At 38.0% G+C, this 25,446-nt stretch overlaps 1 protein-coding gene across 2 annotated transcripts; it reads right to left on the reverse strand.

Annotated features, from left to right (window-relative positions):
* Window positions 1-5,669: 5,669 nt before the first annotated feature.
* On the reverse strand, window positions 5,670-15,956 carry LOC128539423 (protein FAM180A). Of its 2 annotated transcripts, XR_008364678.1 has the most exons (4): window positions 15,757-15,956; window positions 10,697-10,794; window positions 6,839-7,469; window positions 5,670-6,722 (listed from the first exon to the last, which is right to left on the reverse strand). XR_008364678.1 is itself a non-coding variant. In XM_053510670.1 (3 exons), the coding sequence occupies exons 1-3, from the start codon at window positions 15,836-15,838 to the stop codon at window positions 7,140-7,142; spliced, it is 510 nt and encodes a 169-aa protein (XP_053366645.1). In that variant the 5' UTR covers window positions 15,839-15,956; the 3' UTR covers window positions 5,670-7,139. The 2 variants fall into 2 exon arrangements, 1 of the variants encoding a protein (XP_053366645.1); XM_053510670.1 differs by having other exon boundaries at window positions 5,670-7,469.
* Window positions 15,957-25,446: the final 9,490 nt, after the last annotated feature.

The raw sequence follows: 25,446 nt of genomic DNA on the forward strand, positions 1-25,446 counted from the left end.
TGAGTCTACTTTTAAACTGGGAAACTGTGGCTGAGCCCCGAACACTGTCTGGAAGGCTATTCCAAAGTTTTGGAGCTAAATATGAAAAAGCCCTACCCCCTTTTGTAGATTTTGAAATTCTGGGAACTACCAGAAGTCCAGAGTTTTGTGATCTTAAGGAGCGTGGCGGATTATAGCGTTTCAGAAGACTGGTTAGGTATGTGGGAGCTAAACCATTTAAAGCCTTGTATGTAAGTAATACTATTTTGTAATTAATTCTAAACTGAACAGGTAGCCAGTGCAGAGATGATAATATTGGGGTTATATGATCATATTTTCTGGATCTGGTGAGAACCCTGGCGGCTGCATTTTGGACTAACTGTAGCTTGTTTATTGAGGATGCAGGACAACCACCTAGTAATGCATTACAATAGTCCAGTCTGGAGGTCATGAATGCATGAACTAGCTTTTCTGCATCAGATACGGATAAGATGCTCCTAAGTTTGGCGATATTTCTAAGATGGAAAAAGGCTGTTTTTGTGATATTGGAAATATGATTTTCAAAGGACAAGTTACTGTCTAATATTACGCCCAGGTCTTTTACTGTTGAGCTAGTAGTAACAGTACATTCTTCTAAACGCAGGCTGAATTGTGAAAGCTGTTGTGTGCTGGTTTTTGGGCCGATGAGTAATATCTCTGTCTTGTCTGAGTTTAGTAAAAGGAAGTTATTGGTCATCCAATCTTTTATGTCCTGGACACACTCGGTTAATCTAGACAATTTAGGTATTTCGTCTGGTTTTGTTGAGATATATAATTGGGTATCATCAGCATAACAATGGAAACTAATCCCATGTCTTCTAATGATGTTACCCAGGGGAAGCATGTATATTGAGAACAGCAGAGGTCCTAAAACTGACCCTTGTGGGACCCCATATTTCACTGGCATTACACCAGACAGTTCTCCATTTAGGTCTACAAAATGGTATCGATCAGACAGGTATGATCTAAACCATTTTAATGCCTGTCCCTGAATACCTATGTGATTTTGTAAGCGATCTATGAGAATGTTATGATCTATAGTGTCAAATGCAGCACTAAGATCAAGCAAGACTAGAATTGAGGTGCAGCCTTGGTCCGAAGCTAAAAACAAGTCGTTTGCAATCTTAACTAGTGCAGTTTCTGTACTATGATGGGGCCTGAAACCTGATTGAAATTCTTCAAGGAATTGAATGGTATATATCAGCAAAATGGTATATATCAGCAAAATAATTGCAAGAAAGCTGATTACATAATAATTTTTTTATTAATCTTCATGTTACCAACTAGATGAGAGAAAGAAGTCATTTAAAACTACACTGTATGGCCCAAAGTTGGATGCACACAATCGCCTAGATTGTCATTGTATGCGTTAGTATTACAGTCTCCCTTCTATAGGATTAAAATCCCAAACGTGTTGTTTTACAAAGCTCCTGTGCACAAACCAATCTCCCTAAAGATATGGTTTGCCAACTTTGGAGTGGAAGAACACTTTAGAACCTTAACTTTAACCCCACTGAACATCTGTGTCTGATCTTACTACTCCTCTTGGAGCTGAAGGAACACAAATCCCCATAGCCATGCTGTAAAGTTTTGTGAAAAGCCTTCTCTGGAGTTTATTATTTAACAGCAAACTGGGAACAACTTTGTGGTAATTCCTTTGGTTTTGGAATGAGCAGATAAGGGCATATGGTCAAGTGTCCACATGTTTGCCATATAGCCATGCTCAGTATCTGTTAAGGGTGGCCAAAAATACATGCAATCAAACTCGACTATAGCCTAGGGAGGTTAATTTCTCAACAAGATATACTGTATATTGTCCCAAATTATTATGATGTTACAAATTAATAATAATGATTCAATTAGCTGCTGAACAGAGACCCTGCTAGAGGTGGGAAATATGATTAAAATATTAACTCACTCATCTTAATATCAACTGTTTAAAAGATATTATTGTTTATTATGTATATATACATTTTAAATGCCTTCAGAATTGTTGTATAGTGTACAAAGAAGTAAAAATCAAGAAAGCCCATACAATTAGAAGGTGATTCCAAACTTTTGACTGGTAGTACTGAATAAAACCTCTGATTGATTTTATTTTTGTTTAATGTTCATCCAGTGGTAAGACTCAGTGTTTTAAATGGAATTTAGAGAGTTTAAAGACTTCTAACATTGCACCTTTGGTGAAATCACGACCAAAATGACAGGTTCGTCCCCAACAGCCTATGCCTGGACTCCTCTGTGAAGCAAGAAGATCTTTTCCCTTCAATCACATAGTGAGACAGGTTAATTTCACAATTGATGCCTTGGAAGGAAAAGTTGACCAGTTAGTCCAGGAGCTGAATTCACATCTAGCCAGCTCAATCATGTGGAAAAACATTTATGTGAAAAAGGATAACTAGCAAAATGCTCCAAGGGCAAGGAGCCACAGAAACACAAATTCTGACAGAGAGCTTATGCAACTTAAGGCCTGAAAATAATGCCTGAGACAAGAAAGTGAACTTTGCAGTAACAAAAAAACATCGTTTTATCAGTAGTAGGCCTCATTTCAGTCAGCCATTAGAGGAACCAAACCGATAAAACCAGGGTCACAGCAACTCAAGGTGAAGGTATTAGCTGCTCTTGTTAGTGCTAAAACATCCACTTCCAACAACCATCCAAAAAATGAAGGCAGCTATTGAGAAAAATGAGAATATGGAGATGCAATGCCTGAACATGAAGAACTACCATACGAAGGTTGCCTGTCTACTCAAAGACCCTGCTACATATGTGTCTTTAAGGCGAGGTCTTAAGCTACACACTTACCACTGTCAGGTAAATGTGACCCAATTCCGAATTTTTGCTCATATGTGACACATATCAGGTATGTTCTATGTCCATGTAAACAGGAAAAAAATGAATGCATTCCGATATTTTGAGATCGGTTTCAGGCCTCCTTCATATGTGGAAATAAATAAAATATAAATCAGATATGTGCTAATGTGATTGTCGTGTAAACAGACAGATATGATTTTCTGAGGCATTGTGAGGCATTTCTGAGGCATTGTGACTGTACGTCATTAAAACTGCAGTTTATTTGCGGTTTAATGACGTAATGTTATTCTCCGGTGGAAGTGCGTGTGGAATGATAACATCACAGGTGACATGGAAGAGGAAAAGGCTAAATAACATTTAGAAATCAGTATTTGGTGAATGAAGCATATGCACAGGCTGCAATTATGGCGTTTTCCCACCCCTCCTCCGTTTCAAAACCATGGTGACATTTTGAGAACTTTGCATATATCGCAGAGCTAGCATCAAGCATATTTCGCTTCCGTCTTTCTTGGCTAGTGTGTAGCGCAAGAACCTCCCTTTAAGTAGGCGCGATGTTTCAGATGGTATGGCAAGTGTAAACACTTAAATCGGATATGAGTCATAGTTTAAAGAAGGTGTAAACAGTGTAAACGGGGATTCAGTGACATCTATAAAAAAAGGGGCTAGACTGTCAACACACAAAAAAAATAAAAAGTCATTTATTAAGCCTTATACTATCACGTGTAACTTTGAGAAATTACCCTATTCACATATAGACCTCTCAGTATACACTAGAACTCCACTCAGACCCATTTTCAATGGCATCAGCTCAGGTAATTACATCAATTCCAAACATCTGGCCACAATAATAGCCTCCCCTTGTTGGCAACACTATACACATCAACAACTAAGGTTTTTTTTAAACAAGGTTTAAAAACCTAAACTGGACTCGATGAAACCATGGTAACCCACCATGTCACTCCACTCTTCACATGCCTTTCCACAGCTGAGGCAGTCAAATCCATGACAGATATTAAATGACAGTCCATTTTTTCCAACAGAACCAAACTCATCCCAGACCGCATAGATGCCCACCTGGACTTTTACTGGGCTACCACTTGTTTCAAATGCCTTGAGTTTTGTATAGACAGAAACAGAGCTGTGCCATAGTTTCATCTCTACATGGAGAGCAAAGCCCTTTCACAGGAATTACACTAAGTCACTGTTTCACCTACAGTATGTGGATGACACTCGGGCCAATAATTAAAACAGAGGAAGTGGAAGCTTAAACGCATTAGTGTTATAACATCAAGTTGTAACATCAAGTTCACTTAGTTGGGAATTATCTGGACAATTTCACATTGGAGGTGACAGAAACCTCAGCATTGAAGTATACAGGAAACCCACACATAAATCAATATTTACCTTTTGACTTTTTTGGAGCAAGAACTAGGAGTAAACAGAACTCTTCACTCAGAATGCACCCACAAGGGTGGAGGGGAAGGCGAAGGCACACAAACACATCAAAGAATCTCACAAAAGCTGTGGCTATCCAACCTAAGCTTTTTTTTAAATCCACTAAAAAAGATCCAGTAGGAGCACGTCAGCAACAGACGGGCAAGAAAAACAAATGGAACATAAACATTTTTTATGTTGCTTATCATCTACTTACAATGCAGTTTTTTCTGAAGAGGTTTTCACAGTTATTTCTACTTTGTGAACTGTAGAAGACTTCATGAAAGTCCAGCTGCCACTGAATATTATTATTGGCATACTATGACCAGGATGACTGAAGACAGACATACAGATCCTAATTTGCCTGTCTTTGGACAGGGACAGGAAACCTGAAAGAGACTCATCAAGCACAAGGAGAACATGCAAACTCCACATGCACAGAAATAAAAGTGGGACTCAAACCCTTGACCTTGAAGGGGCGAGGCCACAGTGCTACACCACCGTGCCATCCATTTCATTATTTCTACATGTTCCCATAATTTTGCATCATTAAGATTTTTAACCGAGAGTCTACGACTAAATAAAGGACTGCACGGACAGTTTTGTTCAAAACTACTGGACAGTTCAGGTGCAGTTTCAAGAAATATTTTTACAGGGTACACATAACAAAGTTCTTATCTTATGCCCCAAGTGAGTAACTTATTAAAAATGTCATGTCGAACTCCTACTCCAGCCCTTTTCATCAACCTGAGTGATCAATATGTCCTAGTTGTCTTCCAACTCCTTTCAGTTTTATGTTCCAGGGACAATGTTATAAAACTCTCAATTCTTAAGAATTACTGTTTTATATACTGCGCCAGGGCAAATACGACAGAAGTTATTACACAATGACGGAATTCAGGATCTTACTTTCAGATAGGAATAATAATAAAAAAAAGAACAGAAACATTGCCAGAATCCCTTAAAATGTTTTACCTTGAGGAATCCTCCTTCCATGGAGTATGTGTTTTTCTTCTATTTATAAAGTGTTTCAAAGCTGTTTCATTATTCTTGCATGAAAACAGCTTAGGTTGGCTACCATCAACTTTCAGGAGGACAAAATGTACACTGGCAACCAGGTTTTAGGGCTGAAATATCCTGGTGCTTAGCAGAAACATTCCCGAAATTAGCCCCTTTGATATTGTGTGTACAGCAGATAATGGTTGAGAATCATCATAATCATCATCATAAAAAAACAAAAAAAACAAAAAAAAAAACGCTGGTTTCGTCTCACACGCACTGTTGACTGTAATTCTGCTGGAATTCAGGCATCACATTTTAGTAAATACCTCTGGTTGGAAGCACTTTCAAACATCTCCAGAGCTTCATATTTAAACCACACAGCATAAAACATACAAAAAAGATTTTTTTGGAAACAATGTATGTTTATTTAAAATGTTCCTTTGAAGTGTCGATAATCGTGGAACATATAGGCCTAAAAAAAAAAAGCTTGACTTTTGCACATTTTTCTGTGAAGGGCATTAACACTCAAAGGAACTATAGATGCCTACTGTATTAATTGTAACAGCTTGTTATTACTATAGATGTTTCTAGATGTCATATAATTAATAAATGATTATAACATGTTATATGTTAACATATTTGAAAAAATATTACAAAGAATTTAGATGTTCCTAAAGATAGACAGGAATAGAATTATAACAGCAAAGGAAGTGCATTAGGTAATATATATCCAAAAGCAAATGCAATATACATGTACTGTATATTGTTATGTATTCAGCAAAGTGCTAAAGTTGTTTAGAGTTGAGAAGGTGGCTTGAAAGTCCTAAAATGACTGTTGATCACATTTTTAGCTAAACAGGGTGTTTTTAATACAAAAAAAGAATAAATATAGTGGAAATAAAAAAAAATTTGTTTTTTCACATATGCAAAACATAGTAATTTTCTTGACAAAAACGTACTTTTTTGTTTTCTTAAAAGTGCAAATCTCATAAAAATGTTCATGCCACAAATGTTCTACTAGTTTCTCATTATTATCTTTCCCCAAGGGCTTGTTATCAAAAATATACTTTTTGTTCATAATAACATTTAAATTAATATAAATCTAAACTATACTAATATAAAATTGAAATCTTTAAAATAAAAGTTAAGATTTTACCATTGTAAGAATTAAGTGGACTATATCATATCCAAGGCTTATAGTCAGCCTAGTGCTAGTCAGTTCTAGTCAAGCATACTGTGACATGGCTGATCAGGATGTGGATATTATATTACAGCACACAGCCCTATTCATTAATATTTGACACTGATGTGAACAATAATTATAACTCTTACATCACCAACACTTTGTGATATTTGTTGCCACATGATTGCCTGACTGGATAATTGCAAGAGTGCAGACATGTAGGTGCTCCTGTTATTCTGTCCGGTAAGTGCAGATCAAGGCATTTCAACATCTAAGGATAAATGTTTCAATAGGGAGAGTTAGAATTTAGCTGTTTAATTTTTTATATCATTATTAATTGTGCATAAGGGAAACAGAAACATTACTAGAAATTAAAATTGGAACTACCAGAGGTCAGGTTAGGTTAATCTGGTTTAAGCTGATGGTGTTTTTCTCCTGGTGCTCCTTAAAAGGGCTGGTGATGCTGTTAAACTTGTTTTTGTCTTGTTCAAACCTATGACCTCATACTTTCAGAATCAGTCAGTAAGTGAGAGGAATAGCGTCAAAAAGCCCACTATTAGATTTTAAAGATATGCTTCTTAAATTGGTATACAATGTTAGCGCAGTGGAATAGAGGCTTGCTATTTTGACATATACTCTTGTGCATTAGTGTGATAGTACACTATTGTGGTTGTTTTTGTGAGTGCCGTCACTTTGCTCCCAGATCTTTTTTAATAGTTTTATAAAGCTGCACCAGTGCATCGGCCCACAGCTCCCTCTGATGGGCGAGGCTGCTCTGTGCTAGCCGCTGAGCCGTGTACACCATGGTAAGTACGGTTCGCTCAAAGTCCTCCTTGCTCAGACGTCCCCGGTGCTGTTCCAGATGATGGCAGAGACGCCGGATGTCTGAGAGTGTTCTCGGGAGAATGTCCTCACACACTACCTCTAGAGGCTTCAGCCTTCTGAGAGATGCAAGTTCCTCATCAGCCACACGGAGCACCCCTTTCTCTTCTTCCACATTCAGCCCCGACCACACCACCTGACATACACACACACATACACATGCAAGGAGACATCCTTTATATAATGAAAAAATCAAAAATAAATTTGAGTAAGCAGCACACAGCAGATAAGTGGAGGAAAAATTTAATAGTTTGGTAGATAAATAATTACAGAGTGATTTTTTTTCCTTAAAATCCTCAAGAAATATAGTCAAAACAATAATTTAAAAAGAACTCTCTCAAAACTACTGTCACAGAGAAGCGTGATGGTAGGGCTAATGCAGAAAACTGCTGTTACTGAGTCTAGTGTCCTATAACCGATGGAGAAGTTGACTGACATCAGTTTTAACATGTTAGTCATTCACAAACGTGTTATTCCTCTACACTCTATGTCTGGTGTAATTTTGCAAATGATGAACAGTTCAATATGTACCAAGTTACCAATATTTACTTGGCAGATATGTTGTTAATACCTATCTCGGACGTGCAGATACTGTAAGCTCTGGTTTTAAGCAGTGCTGCAGCCCTGTGAAGAGAAAAGCCAGTGTGGAATATGTGGAATGCAGGTGGTTGCTATGCTACGGGTCTGGTGTTAATTATAGATAGTGTCGTGGGTGCCACGGTAAGTTCATAAGGGCTGAATGATTTATACTCAAGTTTGACATCTGTGATCTAGACAATCCTGATATAATCATTTGTCTTAAAAAGTGTACACTATAAGACCAAATGTTTGTGCACACCTGACTATCACATCCATACGCATCCAATTCTGATGTAATCCACATTAGTACTTTTAGAATGGGCTTCACTGAGGATACTGGGGCAAACTCAACCTCCACTCGAACCTTGGCAAACCATGACATCAGAGCTTACTTAGGGGCATTGTCATGCTGGAACAGGTTCAAGGAACTGCTTAGTTCCAGTTTGGGAAAGAGCCACACAACAGTGCGATGGTCAGGTGTCCACATACTTAGGTCATATTGTGTATTACAGTAACTAACTTGTCTTATAACTTGACTTATGGTCAAGGTCAGAATAGTGTGTTTACTGTAGTCTGAACATGGATATGTGACAATTTGTAATCTACATTTTGGCTTTTTTGTGTGTACTGGAACAATAAATAATAACCTGACAATACTGTAGCATATTTCAGGGCTTATAACATGTTATCAGGTAAACCAGTGTGGTATAGAGTAGTTATAATATCGACAAACAGACTATACACCAAAGTTGCCCAGGACCATTGGAATCTTCAGAGTCACCATAAACCTGTAAATATTTGTTTTCCTGTATCCGTTTACATCGACTGCCTGTTTCTATGCAGCGTAAACAGTACTAGATCCTGACAAGTTATTCTTACGCTGCAGCTAATGGTCCACTTGCAGCTAGTTTGCATATCGTTTCAACATTCCTTTACATGTTTACAGCCTTTAGCTAAATGATTAGGTTTGTTTGTGTCATGGCTGTAACCATTGAGTCAGCACTGGCAGGACCAACTCAGTTGAAATGAATTTTATCAGTAAACAAGTTGTGTTGCCTAATATTCTCGAATGGCTTACTAAGCATTCCTCATCTGAGCGACTATATATCTTTTATATCAAGAACAAACTCATCTCAATATCAGCTGTTAATATGAGATGATTGCTTATCTTGGATGCCTTCAGCATAGTTTTACAAAGTCCAAAGAAATAAAAATAATCTGTAAAGACTATTGAATTGAAGAATTGCAATACTAGCCAACTACCATGCACATACCAGTGCTAACTAACACAGGTAGCAGTGCTTAGCTAAAAACAAGACAAAAAAAACAGTGCTAACAAACAGGTAGCGGTGCTTAGTAAAAAAAAAAAAAAAAAAAAAAAAAAACTCTAGTGTTAACTAAGGCACTAGGTGGTGTAGTGGTTAGCACTGTCGCCTCCAGGGTCCGGGTTCCATTCCCAGCCAGTCTCGATTCCCGTCTCTGTGTGCATGAAGTTTGCATGTTCTCCCTGTGCTTGGTGGGTTTCTTCCGGGTACTCCGGTTTCCTCCCACAGTCTAAAGATATGCAGGTTAGGCTAATTGGCATTCTCAAATTGCCTGTAGTGTGTGCAAGGGTGTGTGATTGTGTGTATGTCTATGTGCCCTGCGATTGATTGGCAAAGTGGCCAGGGTGTACCCTGCCTCGTGCCCTAAGCCTCCTGGGATAGGCTTCAGGCCCCCGCGAGTGAGTGAGTGTTAACTAACTAAGTGGTGCTTAGAAAAAAAACAAAAAAAAAACAGTGTAACTAGCAGGTAGCGGTGCTTAGTAAAAAAACGGTGTAACTAACAGGTAGCAGTGCTTAGCTAATAAAAACTGTGTTAACTATCAGGTAGCAATGCTCTAGTAAAAAAAAAAAAACAGTGCTAACTAACAGGTAGCGGTGCTTAGTTAAAAAAACATGCATGCTCATCACAAAAAAACAACACAACACACCACAACAGCCAAACCAGCCTGGACCATTCTTGCAGCATCAAATTAGTATAAGCTGTTCACAGGTCATGATCACAGGTCAATAAAATCCTCTCTAACCTATCCTCTTTCCACTCTACCCTATTTTTATTTTTTAGGTCATGAACAGTTGTATAAGCATTTTACTGTATATCATGTGTATGGTCGTGTATATTCAAATAATTTTTTTTTATTTATTTGAATGCAGTCAGGCTAAACCACCATTACCCACAGTGCAAAAGGGAGTTTGGTATCATGGGATGATATTAAGCGCACAGCCATAAACAAAATGAAGTGACATTTGATTTATCCTATTGCTTAGTTTCAAGTGAATTTTTAGAGTACCCCCACATAATGCGATATATTTTACAATACAAATGACTGCACTATTATATTCAGGTTACTTGTTATAAAACTGCCCCTTGGTAGCCGCAAAGTAGGTTTAAATTAGCCCAATCTGGCTACCTCCCGTTAACTTCCTTCTCCTTAAGGAGGGCAGTGGAATTGCTACACATAAACATGAGCAAAGCAGTGGAACCTAAGAGCAATTAGCCCAATCTGCATATCTGCATGGCTTTGGACTGTGGGAGGAAACCAGAGTACACAGAGGAAACCCACCAAGCATGGGGAAAACAGGCAACCTGCCCACAGACCCCGTGGCTGAAATCAAATCTGGGGCAAGACTACAGGGCTAAACACTAAGCCACCCTGCCACCCAAATCAACATTCGTCATTCGTTTCAATTTAAACTGGCTTGGGTTCCACACTTGATGGTGAGAGGGCTGGATGAAGAGTACCTCATAAAGCAGGTTGGCATCCTCCACTGATCTCTGAATAGTGGGATTGAGCAGAGCTGGAGTTCCTCTTTTCACTCTAAAGGCAGATGGGTACAGTACTGAGAAGGAAAAGATCAAAGGTCACTGCATGTTCGTGGTACCACATTTTCTTTGTTCTCTTTACACATCAAACCTGAACATTTAAACCATATGGTGAGAGCTGACAGAATGACTGCAGGGAATACATAACAGGTTGTGGCTGTCGGCAACCAGGTTTTACTAGGAGATGCCTCATCTGCTCCTAGGTCACAACATGCTTCTCATGTTATGCAGATGGTCCACTACAAAGCAAACAGGCATCTGTGTGGCAGGCTTCTAAGGACTGTGTCTGCTCCTCATCAAATACACAGGCACTGATGTTCCCTCAGCTTTTGATGGTAAAACATACACTACCAGTCGAAAGTTTGGACACTTCTTCTCCTTCAGTGTTTTTATCTATTTATTTATTATTTTCAACATTGTACATTAATACTGAAGACATACAAATTATGAAAGAATTATATAGTAAAAAAGAAAAATGTTAAACAACCCAGAAAATGTTTTAGATTTTATAAGTAGCAACAATTAGCTTTTATGACAGCTTGGTACCATGGTTTTTTAGTTCATGTGTACTTTGTCAAAAGTTAATATGTGACATTTCTTGCCTTTTTAATGTGCTTTAAACCATCGGTTGTCTTGTGCAGAGGGTGGCAGTCTATTAGTGCTTCTACAACTACTGTGCAAATCCATATTATGGGAAGAAATACTTAGTTAAGTAAAGACTGGTGACAAAATTGTGGTCAAACTGCATCAAAGAAACTATTACACTGGAAGAACAACAAGCAAAAGAGACTCCTTGGGCCAAGAAAAACAAGGAATGAACATTGGATCAGTGAAAAACTGTCTTTTGGTCTGATTAGTCTAAATTAGATATTGTTGTGTCTAACCGCCATGTCTTTGTTAGAGAGAGTGAACAGACAGTTCCTTAATACTGTACATGGTTCTGACTGTAAAGCACGAAGAAGGAGGTATAGGTGTGAAGGTACATTGCTGGTGACACTCTTAGCCAAAATTGAAGGCACACTTAAGTAGTATGGCTACATTAGGCATTTTGCAGTGACATACTATCCCATCTGGTTGGCACCTAGTGGGAGCATTTTTTGTTTTCCAACTGGACAATGACCCCAAACACACCTCTTTATAAAAGAGATATTTGTCCAAGAAGGAGTGTGACACAGTGCTGCATTAGATGACCTGGTCCCCACAATCACCCAATCTAAATCCAGTTGAGATGGGTTGGGATGAGTTGAATATAGAATGTTAAAAAAAGAAACACGGAATAATAAGGTGTGTCCAAACTTTTGACATGTACTGTACACTGATTTATATTTATCATGAATGATTTCTTTCTCAATATATATGTTCATTGCATAATGTATAATGTAATGGCCTTTTTTACCTGATGTTGTGTAGTATACTATGTCTCCAATACATTCACAATCTACTGGCTTTATATATATATATATATATATATATATAGTCAGATTATTAGGTTTTAAATATATTTGCTACACTGCATAGCTTGTGATTCTTTAAAAAGAAGACAAAGCAACAATACTAATCTAGCTTAAATTACAGATATTGTTTTATTTTGGTGATTTATGAGTGTAAAATTAAATGTATAAACACAACGTTCTAGCAAATGTTTTTTTCTTGCTTTGAGCATTTGAGCATTCTCACAGACTAAGCAGAATTCAAGAGCACAAGTCATGAAATCAAGGCCAATCACCCTGCTTTCTTAAAGTCACATGCATCATTTTCTTTTCTTTAAACCATATAATTTTATGATGAAATAAACGAACAATACAATACTTATCACATGCTTCCTTTAAGACACATGCAGCCAACAAACCACATACACCAATCAATCATAATGATGACAGGTGAAGTGAATAATATTTTTAAACTTGGCTCAAAGCTGATAATAGAAGCAAAACATGGGCAAGCATAAGGACCTGAACCACTTTATTTAAGAGCCAAACTACTGTATGACGGTCATCACCAAAACAGCAGGTCTTGTGGGTGTGCAGGAGAAAGTATCTACCAAAAGTGGTACGAAGTAAGACAAGTAGTAAACTGGTGACAGTGTCATTGGTGCCCAAGGCTCATTGATGTGTATGAAAAAAGAAGGCTAACTTGTCTGGTCTGATCACTCAGAAGAGTTACTGTAGCTCAAATTGATGAAAATGTTAGCTATGATAGAAAGAAATCACAACACAATCCATTCCAGCTTGCTGTGTATGGTGCTAGTCAGAGTGCCCGTGCTGACCCATGTCCACCACTCGAAGCACCTACGATGGGCACATGAGCATCAGAATTACACCACAGAGCAATAAAGTTGAAAAAGTTACCCTGGGCAGACGAATCAAATTTTCTTTCATAAAGTACTGAATTTTTTAAGCTGCTGTTCACATTGTTATATCACTTAAAAAAAACCTCTCTCTACCATCTTTCATGTGCATGTGAGCTGACACACATCCGTGAATGGCTAGTAATCCTCTGAATGGATTGAAGATTGAATGACCCTATAATACTAACAGTGCCAGTAATAAGTTCTGGCTCAAATAAAATGAGTATAAGTGTACACCTTAGTATAATATATAACACCTTAAAATGGGATTTCAAATCCAGAATGACTAGTTTGAAATTTTTGGGTGATACAATACAGTATGAAGGATTACTGTTGAATATGTGCTTATGAGCAAGAGCTGGAGAATGCCTTTCCAAAAAAAAAAAAAAAGTATTTCAGAGTTTAATATCCAGGAAGCACATCTGTAATTTACTACGCCTTTTAGCCAAATGTCACATTCAGGCATCTCATTAAAACTACTCTAAGAGGTAACACTAAACACATTGACAATTTCATTCTGTCATTCAGGATAAATATATAACAATGTACAGTACCTGTTAAAAGTTGGAACACCTTATTTTTTCATTTATTTTTTTTCTTTTCAACATTGTATATAAATAGGGAAGACATTGAAATTGTGACAGAACAGAAATGGAATTATGTAGCCAACAAAAGTGTGTTAAATTACTCAGAGTATGTTTTATATTTTCAAATTTCTTTAGTAGCCTGGCCAAAAGAGTCAATATTTCAGAAGGGACCCCATCAATCAAATAAAATTACTGGAACTGGGTTAAGAACTGTCCTAAGCATTTTAAAAACCTGAAAGGACAGTACTCAACCTTCAACTTCACTGCAATTGGAGATCACGTTTGATGATCCCTGTTTGGTTAAGCTGTAGAGAAAAACTCAGCAATAGAAATCACAGCTGGGTTTCAAAGTGAAAGTAAAAGTATTTCCAGACAATTTGACAAGAACGCATAGTGTTACTTGTTAGTGAGACTAATCAGGAAAAAAAAAGGCTTTGGAGTTTGGAGCAATGGAAAAAATGTCATGTGGTCTAATGAGTCTACATTGACAAAGATTGTCTCACGAAAGATCTGGTCACCTTCTGAGTATTGATAGCAGTGATCCCTAACACCCACAATCATAAACAATATCATGGGAATCAACCCTGTCCACTAAGAAAAGTGACAGGCACACTGAGCACAGGATAAATCAGTATGCATGAGCCTTCTCTCATTTGCTCGATCTGAAAAAATAGATTTAGTGATAATAGATTCAGATTTTTTTTTTCAGAATGAGTGAGTGAGAGGACGGCACGGTGGTGTAGTGTCTAGCACTGTCGCCTTGCATCTCCAGGGTCCAGGTTCGATTCCCGGCCAGACTCGATTCCCGTCTCTGTGTGCATGGAGTTTGCATGTTCTCCCTGTGCTTGGTGGGTTTCCTCCAGGTACTCCGGTTTCCTCCCACAGTCCAAGGATATGCAGGTTAGACTAATTGCCATGCCTAAATTGCCTTTAGTGTGTGAATGGGTGTGTGAGTGTGTGTATGTGTGTGTGTGCCCTGCGATGGATTGGCACCCTGTCCAGGGTGTACCCTGCCTCATGCCCAATGTCAACATATCACATTTCTTAGTGGGTGGGGTCGATTTCCAAGACATTGTATATGATTAATATGCGGAGGCTCACAGATATTCCAGGACACATGGGAAGGATTGATTCTATCCCAAGCATTGCCATGTCAGGGTACGAGGGGAAGCACATATCACTATGCACCCATCATGCCCACTGTACAAGGCTCTGGAGGCAGTGGTATGATCTCAATCCAAATTATTTGGCAATAAAGTTAAGACAGCTGACTAGCCGAATATACAGTACTGAATGACCAGGTAATTACATCTATGGATTTTTCTTTTCATCTCTGGTGACACAGCCATATTTCATATCATATATTGAAATATTACATTCAGTCACTTTTTTTTTTGCCAGACAATAATATAACAATTCTATAATCTTTTTGAACTACCTCTTTTTCTGTGGATACACAACACCGTTTTCATTTATGCTTTCAGTTGTAATAAAAAAATGCAAGTGCTTTGTTTTGTTTATTGTTCATGCAAATATGTTTTTATTTTCACAGGGATTGAGATTAAGGTGTTCCACATGCCTCATCCTTTCTAACAGCCATTAACAGACACTGCAGACACTACTTTGGCTTGGGACACTGTGGATGTGTTTATTTATTGGAACATTGATGCATTTATGAAAGCAGTTTGGATTCCAAAGAAGCAGCAAGACTTTTTGTTGATACAGTCCTGGATCCAGGCATAACAGAACAATTCAAGGATCTGGTCACGATGAAAAAAAAAAAAAAAAAAAAAGAATGGGGGGAAAAAGGCAGCCAGAAGCAGATCTGTTTTCATATTAAAATCAACCCTGGAGTTTCCAAAATTAAATACCTATGAAACTATTTTCTGGAGGCAATATCTAATTTTATTATATTGAAAAATCTGAGAATAAATTTCTCTTGTTCATGCGCAGGTGTGAGTAAAATGGCACACAAATATTTTAATAACCAAATAAGTCACAATATAGTTTTCTGTGTTAGTCTTATAGTTTTTTTTTGTATTTACCTCTCCGAGAGTGCAGTGCAGATGAGATGGACAGATGACAGAGGACCAAGGATAAAATCACCAGGGCCAAGCTGGTCTCCATGCTCTCCTTTGTCTTTAAGGTTTCCTCTTATTGTCAATAATGTAGAGCACAAGAGTCTGAACCCAGACAATGAACACATACTACTGCCTGCACATTACTCTCTCTCTCTCTCTCTCTCTCTCTCACACACACACACAAATGCACACACAAACACACACACACACGCACACACACATACACCAAACTCCATCCTCCTCTTCCTGGCACTCTCTCCTCCTCTTTCTTCTCCCTCTCTTTTTCTGACAGAGAAATGAACGTTGTGCAGAGTAGACGGAGGGTGACGTTCATCTGGAAGTCATCATGACATTGAGACGACGTGTTTTCTTTTCTAATTGACTAATGAGGCACATTACATCAATTAACTCCAAGTTTTTCTGACTTACATGTACAATTATCCAACGCCAAAGTCAAGTACACAAACAAACAGGTGGACTTGTTTATGAGCCCAATAAACTTCCAACATCTAAAGCCTATGAGCTACACCGTTGCCCCATTATCCATTTCATTATCCTAATAAAATGCAGTAATGACTAAAATGATAATGTTTTCAATTCACCATTCTTCTTCTTCTTCTTTTTTTTTTTTTTTTTGATTTTACCTTCAGCATTGGTAGCTGCTGTAACATTCCCCCTTATTAAGTCTCACTCATCTGCCAAAGTCACTGCAACAGATGTGATAAAAAACATTAGTTAGGGGTCAGTTCCAGTTAACTGTTACTATTTCCAGCAGAGCTGCAGTGAACCAGTCTGCTTTTACAGGAATTCAAAGTTCTCCATTTTCATTGGCTGGGTCACACTGAAAAGGAATTCAGTATTCCGCAGAAATCAGGAGGAAAAATACACCCACACACTCATGCACAAACATAAAAATGAAATGCATGAAAATAACCATGCATATTCTTTACAGTCACATACATAAATCAACACCGGGAACAACTTGCACACTGGGATGATGTATGTTTATTAGCCAGTCTCCAGGCACAACAAGACAAACGAACAGTTTGAGGGCTCTTCATTCAGAAATAATCATACAACAGGTGGCGCATAAATGAATATTAAGAAAGAAAGTGGTGGCACAAACATGGGAAAATAATTGTCCCAAAGCACTAAGTACCTTCAGCCTGAATGCAGCAGTCAGTCTCTTTCACTTCAAGCTTGCATATTCTGTTCTTTGTGATCAGTCAGGACTGTTTTTTTTAATTTTTTTTTGTTATAAAAAAAGCACTCCAAAGAGCCATATGTGGTATTGGCCTTGAAGTTTGCAACACAACTGTGGACACGAAAGGCTCTGTAGGCTCCTGAACCAGTTCTACACAATCGGTTCTGGTATATACAAAGAGAAGCCGGGTTAATTTATTGATCCCCATTTTATGGTGTCTTGGATAAATGTTTTCTAGCATACCACAAGTCTGGAATTTGGTAAATGAAAAGCTTAATGTAAGACTCTATTATGTGTCTTGTAACTCTAAGTGAGGCTTTAACAAAAGGGTACAATCAGAGGAACTCATCATCATATAGCATCAAGATATGGCTGTTCTTCTTTAATATACTAAGATTGTATATAGTAAATCTCTTTATGACACATACATACGTACATACATACATACATGCAATTATAGTTTGTATAATTAGATATATTTCTTTAAGACTTTACTTCATCAAGTAAAAATCAAGGCTAAAAAAAGTCACGAAGAAGGCATCAATGGAATACGAATATACACTTGAATTATACCAAATCTCACAGAATCTACAAAAGCCTGGAGGGGGACCCAGGGGATCAAAAATACACCCGAGTACTCATACCTGAGATCCATTCCCCACATATTGCTCACAGTTTATGAAATGCTGTACTGTACAATCTGTGTCAGATGTGCTGTCTAGTGCAGTGGTTCTCAACTCAGGTCCTGGAGGACCCCTGCCCTGTAGATTTCAATTTAAGACAGTTTTCCCCCCAAGCTCCCAGCACACAAACCTGATTTAAGAAAACACTAAAAAGTACAGGATAGGTTATCCTCCAGGACCTCTGGCCTAGTGCATGCTCATGTAAACACCAGATCTTCCTAGAGTTCCTGTCAACATGGATTATTCTACATAGCATGCATATGCTTGAGATGATCAGTGGGGATGACTGATGAAATCAATGTTTAGTGACAGATAAGTATTCGCCCCCCACACTTTCTGCTTTTGTTCACTTTTGCCCACAGGTGGCACTGGTACACCACATATCTGTCTTTTCCCTGGCACCTTGCAACAACTCCAGCTCGGTTGGCACTGGATTCATTTTTGAGCTCTGCAACAACAAATCTAGGGGAAAAAAACCCTCTCTAATGAAACTACGCAAAGTACTTTCCGTGTTGTGTGAATTTAAATGCAGGTGGGCCCCCTTGTAAAGCCCCTCCATGTAATTGCCTGGGTAAACCTCAGATATGTAAATGGTCTTAGATTGCTGGCTTTGTGTGTTTCAATAGCCCTAATTGCTACATCGTGAGGCTGCATATCAAAGCAATGCTTTATCTGCTTTTAAAAAGAATGAAAGACAGGAACACGGTAAACAGCATCTAGCCTTCTAACTCTACCTGCAAAAGGGCTTCAGTTTCTGACCCTGAAACCATAACTAGTCTACAGCTCTCTCTTTCTATCATTCAAACTCTATTTCTGAACCACAAGCTACTATTTCTGTATCCAGTATGACACGAAGTAAAAAGTCCCTCGACTGCAGTGTGAGGCTGAGTCGGAGATTACTTTGCCTATAGCATTAAGGGATTAAAATGTAGACAAGGTCCACAACGTGAACAATCTCTGGCTAATGTGTACTGCACTCATTTCCTCTACCTGTTTCTCATCACACTGCTTCTCCCTTCTTCTTGAACATGGATCGCAAATATACTTCAAGTAAATATCCAATCCTTCGAGTAAATACACATTCCTATTTTGCGTTCCTCTGTTTGCATTAACATCTAATTATTTAATGTCCGCAAAAGTATTAATGAGTCTTAATGAGGGACATACTCCAAGCTAAAAGCCACATACTGTATAAGATGAAATACATTTTTCAGACAATTTTTTTTTTACTATACCTTCAGCAGATATATTAGATAGATACTTCTAAATGTATACAAATGAGGTATTTTAATGTTGTACTAAATGTTGTAATAAATATTAACAACTATATGCATTTCCAAAACTGTTGCTTCTAGTTGCACTTTTGAGACATTTACAGTACAGTAAGAAGTAATACACTTTTTTCCAGAATTCTGTTCATTTTTTTCTCATTCATCAAATCATCTTCAGTTCCCTAAGGTTCCAAGGTCTCTCTGACGAACCTGCAATTTCAAAACCCTTCATAAATTATTAGTGGGAGCACGTTTGCATGTGACAAGCATGGATTCTGCAGACAAAGAGTAACTAAATTGTAACTCTTTAGTAAAGCGTAAATAAAGTCCAGAACCTCTTCAAGTCAGAACTTCATCAAAGAAAGTGTATTTAACACTGAAATAATGAGCCTATTTCAGGGCTGAACATTTGCTACAGGAACTCCCAGACCATTGCACTAACCAGAGAATAAGGCTTTTAACAATGCCTACGTTATGTCTCTGAGGCTATTCAGGACCGTCCTCTTCACTGAGGAGACAAGGGACTGCTGTGTTATAGTGGAACAAAAGGAAACAACTAAAAGGTTGTCAGTTGGAAGAGCAAGTACTTTTACCGCATTGGAGTTTAAATTCAGAGACAAAGTCAATTCAATTCAATTTTATTTGTATAGCATTTCAACAATTGTCATTGTCGCAAAGCAGCTTTACACAATAAAAAAAATTATTTAGTTTGTATGGAATGTGAATGCGTATGAATCAGAATGATCAGATTATCCCTGGTGAGCAAGCCGAGGGCGACAGTGGCAAGGAAAACAGGGAACCCATCCTCATTTTGGTGAAACAGAAAGCAGGAATTGATCTGCATTCATACTGTGTGTTAGACGGCAGGCAGTTTAGCTATAACAGTTAATGTTAATTGATGTAAATATGAAGTCCAGGTAGTTATTGGAGACTCAGGTAGACTTGTAGGACTTGTAGGTAATGCAAGTCCAAATGCAAAAACTCTTAGTGGCTCTACAGCAGTGCAAAAGAGGTCCTAAGTAGCCTATACACACCTTACATACAGTACAGAGATGGTCCCTGATGCTTAACACAGGAGTCTGACTCAGCATCAGTTGCAAATGCCCCCTTGATGGCTGATATTCAACTTGACACAGATGATTGAATTCCTAAACCATTTAAAGGTATCATTATGTATAAAGGTATGGGTTAAGCACAAGCAAGTGACTGGTCTTTTTTACAATGTATGAAATGGGTGAAAGAGCGACACTCAACAGCAACTCAAAGCATTGACCGGAGTAAAAGATAAGCATACTTGCTGCTATGACCAACACTAAAGCACTAAAGATTTAGATTTATGCCTTTGCTACAGGCTAATGCCTGCAAATAATGCACATAACTCCCGGTAACTGCAGGTGCAAAGCGAGACAGAGCAGCAAACACTAGCAGATCACTTGATTTGTTAACACAGATAAAAGACCAAGTGGATGACTCAAAGGCTAAGTACACACACATTGCAACGCCTGTCAGTTCTTCTTGGCAGATGTCTGGAGAACATGCAGGGTCAGTTGCAAGGTTCGCTCAAATATATATGCAATCTGATCATTAAAAGCCCCAACACTGCTGTTGCACATCCTGAAATGCTGGTGCAACGATTTCAGCACCACTGGGAAAACACATGAAATGTTATTTATTGGTGCTTAACAGCGTTATAGTTAGATACACAGATTAGATACACAGTTACACTGAATTTACAATTAAGTGGCAGTACTAGATTAACTTCTCTTTTTTTTTGTTTTGTAGTAGAGTCAATGTAACTGAATCATTTAGAAAAAAAAAAAACAATATAGCTTTTTTTTAGTCTCTCCCTAGTTTTTTTTACCCAGAAGGAGTTGGAATGCTTTTCACATAACAACTTGTAATCAAACAAAATCACAATGCTGTAATTATTTTTATCCATTAGTAATCACGTTCAATACTAATTTGTGTAAACGGAAGGATAGGTACATTCGACCCAGGTTTCATGGACAGCTTTGGTCAATAACAGGTCCTCCCTCCTGGATCCGTTGCAGTCTGGAGTCAATTACTGAAGAATTTCCACTGTGTCTGCAAAACAATATCAAATGACCCAAACAGTGGTAGGGTTTAACTACTGTAGGTATTCATAGATTGGACACATCTGCTCATCTGCTGAGTTAAAAATTCCAGTTGTAAATAAAACTTTTGTTGTGGGAGTAACAAGTTGTTTTTAAGTACAATCTGCTTACTAAAAGCACTCTAGTTTCATAGATAGATGAATACATATTTGTTAAATTTCATTAAAGTGGGTTTTAGACAATACAAGGTATATATAAGCAGGGTTGAGAGCAAAACACGATAATCACTATTTTAGGAATTTTACATATTTTGACAACTAATTGTTCTCTGGCACACAAGCTTAACTACCTGTAACAAAATGTTTAAAGTGAAAATCACTATATAACCTTTTTTTTATATTCAAGGCATGACAAATACAGTATATGGCAGAATTTGAAAGCAAAAGCAGACGTGTTGTAAAAAGCTAATCTCGTTGCTTCTTTCTGTCACATGAAACTGCCTGCTGTAAAGTCAAATGAATAAAATACATTTGATGGATATTAGGGAATGTTGATGCCAAAATGAAGAACATGTACACACTTTGTGTACCACAGCAATAGTATACAGATACATATGTGTCACTTGAAGTCTCCAATGCATTGCGATTTGGGTGGTCTGTGGGCACCATGCTACAGTACTTAAAAAAGCAATGCGGCATGTGTAAGCAGTAAGCACTGTGGTGAAGTTTTTTTCTAGTGCAATATACTTTTTGACTAATCAATCTTTTTCTTCTTCTTTTTATTTCCTTCTTTTAAAGCATGAAGCACTTACAGTAATATTTCTCAAACAATATAGACATGGTTGGCTTTTGAACTTTTCCTTGATCGACGATTGAGGAAGTTTCCATTCAATAAACTGCTGTTTACTCTCAGACATGTAGTGAGGAATCCATCCCTTATCACCAGTAATGATTCTCTTAAGAAACTTTCCCCTTCCTCGAGGTATTGTTAGAAATTTAGTTTGCAGGTATCCAAATGCTTCTTTTAATGCTTTTCCATGCCTTGTTTCAGCATCAGATACACCGTCAGACTACAAAAAAATAAAACAAAACAAAAAAAATCACTGCATGCTGCTCTTCTTTTGTACAAATCACAAGAGGGGCATCCATTTTTGCTTGCATCCCAGTTACAAAAAAACTAATGTAACACATTTACAACTGCACAGCAGTGACTGGGGAGACAATAGCTTTGAATAGAAAGCACTAATAAGACAGGGTGGCCAATAGAAGGTTTAATATAACCGAATTGCTGATAATTTTTGACTTACCCTTCTACTTACCTATTGCATACCAATATGACCACAAACACCTGCAAGCGGCTTTCTACATTGTGAAAAATCTGTGTTATGTGGAGTTACAGGGTTTAGCAAAACCACACAAAATTCACTCTTTATGAATCAAAGAAAACATGCACAACATTTCCTTTATCAGTTTGTAATACTACTATCTTCATAAAAAGAACCTAAATGAACAAGATGTTTTCTTAAACAGTTTATTTGCAAACTGTCTAGATGTTTTACTGGTAGGGTAGTTTATGACATATAACTCTTTTTTTCATTAATCTAAGAAGAAATTTTGCTGGAATCATTTCCATGTGTAATTTTTCCAAAACATGTCAGCTATATTCCCTGGTATGTTGCACGGCTCTGAAAAGATCCTAACTCAAATCATTTATGTGAGGTACACAATGTATTCTTTATCAATCTTTGGGAATAAATGCAGTCCAAGCCAGGCTGCACCAGATTTGACCCACACAACCATAACCGAACACTAAACAAGTTGAAATAAATAGTTTAAACCTCTGTTACTTGTGGTACGGGAAGTGGAAAAGGCTTTTTCCTGTATTTTTTTGTGTCTTTTATGTGAGAGCAGTTTTAAACTTGACTCCTTTCTTCCAGTGTCCAGTGATCAGAGAAATGCCAACAGCCCTTTGTGATCATTAAAGCAGCTGTCTGGAGGACCTTCCTTCTACCCTCGCCTGATTTTCTTTACATTTTGTGTTAAAGACAGATGCATCAGAGGGAAGAATGTGGGCCATTTTATCTCAGGTGCTGGAGGGTGAAGCACTCTGTGTGACAGTCAAATTACAGCACCGTTGGAAAAGAGTGTCTGGCCATTTCGTGGGAAGAGCAGTAGGCATACATAGGTCATGAATCTGCTGAGTTCTCTAATAAACATACTACTGAAACTGTAACAATACAATTAACAATACGGGTTTCCTTTCCTTCCTTGGTGGGTTTAGTCTGATTTTCTCTTACAGACCAAAGACATGCAGATTAGGCTAATTGACGTTTCCAAGATGCCCATAGTGTGTGAATGAGAGTGTGACCTGTGATAGATCGGCACCCCATCTAGTGTGTACCCATCCTCGTGGCCTAAGTCTCCTGGGATAGGCTCTAGGCCCCCTGTGACCCTGTACAGGATAAAGCGGTATAGACGATGAGTGAGAGTGTAATTTTTCTGGTCTTCAGTAAATTTCTGAAAACAATTGTAGCAAACCATAAAAAATTTAACCAGTAAGAACTTTATCAGAGATAACCACACACTGCTAAATTAATGGCTGTTCTCTTCTTAATGACCACAGCACCAGAAAAGGTTCTTTTTGTGGATTTTTTTTTTCATCACACAACCAGAGCCTAATTCGGTAGTGTTTATAATATAGACAGCTGAAACACAAACATATGCTCCCCTATGCCAGCTAGAGTCAACTGAATATGACCTTCACTTAATTAAGCACTTATTCCAGTCATCCTGACATTTGCTAGCTTTTTATACCAATTTGTAGGCAAAGTAATGCGTGTCTGTCTCTGCCTTGAGTCTTGAGACGTTTACCATGGATGCGCCGGCTCCTAATACCACATGCTGTTTGCATTCATTAGCTCCATTAGAGATTTCATTACTGGGGCAATCGAAAAGTGCCTCACACTCTCGCAATCACACCATACAGATACAAATAAACAAAACTCTGATTTCCAGCATGGGTACTCTAACTTGAAGAAGAAAATCGTTCAAGCAGGATTCATGACAAGTATTTTTGGCATGCCTGACTATATACCAATACACCAATACACCAATACTATACACTGTATAGTATAGCCTGAACTAAAGCTCCAGCATGGGTTATTTTAAACAATATTCCTTTCTAGCATGCATGTCTTTATTTATCTTTATGGACAACCTGTAAATGATATTAACAGAGGCATGGAATTAGGCATGTAATTAACACCAATGATTAGAAAAGTGCACAGTGTAAGTGGTGCAGGCAGGGAAAAGTTGTACTTCGAGCATTCCTGGATCTATATTCCACATGGCACTTGCTCATACAGCAAAGCACTGAGCAATTTGCTGTGTAATCAGTGCGTTCAGCTGGAGGCCTGAGAACTATCTGATGGCTGATAAATCACTCCTCCTGTGATGTGAAGGACATGCTCTCCAAAATGCAGGAAGGATTGGTGGTGACTGAATCATCTGTAGCTTTGGGGGTCAGACACTGTGTTATCTCTTCAGAAAAACAAAAGGAGAAAGAGACAGAGAGAGAAAGAGAGAGAGACACAGAGAGAGAGAGAGAGAGAGAGCAATGAGCGAAAACAAACCTGCACATTTAAAGCAAAAAAATATATACATATACATATGCATTGCCCAGCCAAAAGAAAAAAAAAAGACAAAAGTAATATTTAGTTGGACAGTCTTTTGCTTTGGTTACAGCTGTGGCATCATTTTGTTAAGCTTCATTTCACTCCATTTATTTTAGCTCAGAGCCATATTCATTTCTCTCAAAGATTGATTATGGGAGAGTCAGACGACTGTGTAAAGCCTAATATAACACATCTCAAAGATTCTCAGTGGAGTAAGATCTGGACTTGGTGGTGGCCAATCCATGCGTGAAAATGATCTCATACTTCCTGAACCACTCTTTCACAACTTGAGCACCATTCAGTATGGGCACATGATGTTGCAGAACCAAGACCTAGTTTCAGCAACCTCCTTAGTTGTTTTCTTTGCTTGATGTATGACAATAATTTGACTAATAATTAGACTGGTTGCAAACTGTTTTTTTGAACATGACAGTTAACTCAAGTGGTCTCCAAAGTCACCTAATCTAAATGTAATACAGCGCCTTTTGGGATGTGGTCGAACAAGAGATTGAAATCATGGATGTGCAGCTGACATATCTGTAGCAACTGTCTTATGCTATCCTGTCAATAAGGCACAAACTCTCTAAGGAATGATTCTAGCAGCTTATTAAACCCATGCCAGAAAAAATCAAGGTAGTTATTAAGGCAAAAGGGAGCTAACTCAGTACTAGCAAGGTGTGTGTACGCTTGTACAGGGTATAATTTGTACAAGCGTACAAACACCAAATTGTGATAGCTAGATGACTCG

Source organism: Clarias gariepinus, chromosome 2 (genome assembly GCF_024256425.1).
Source record: "Clarias gariepinus isolate MV-2021 ecotype Netherlands chromosome 2, CGAR_prim_01v2, whole genome shotgun sequence".
Lineage (NCBI taxonomy): Eukaryota > Metazoa > Chordata > Actinopteri > Siluriformes > Clariidae > Clarias > Clarias gariepinus.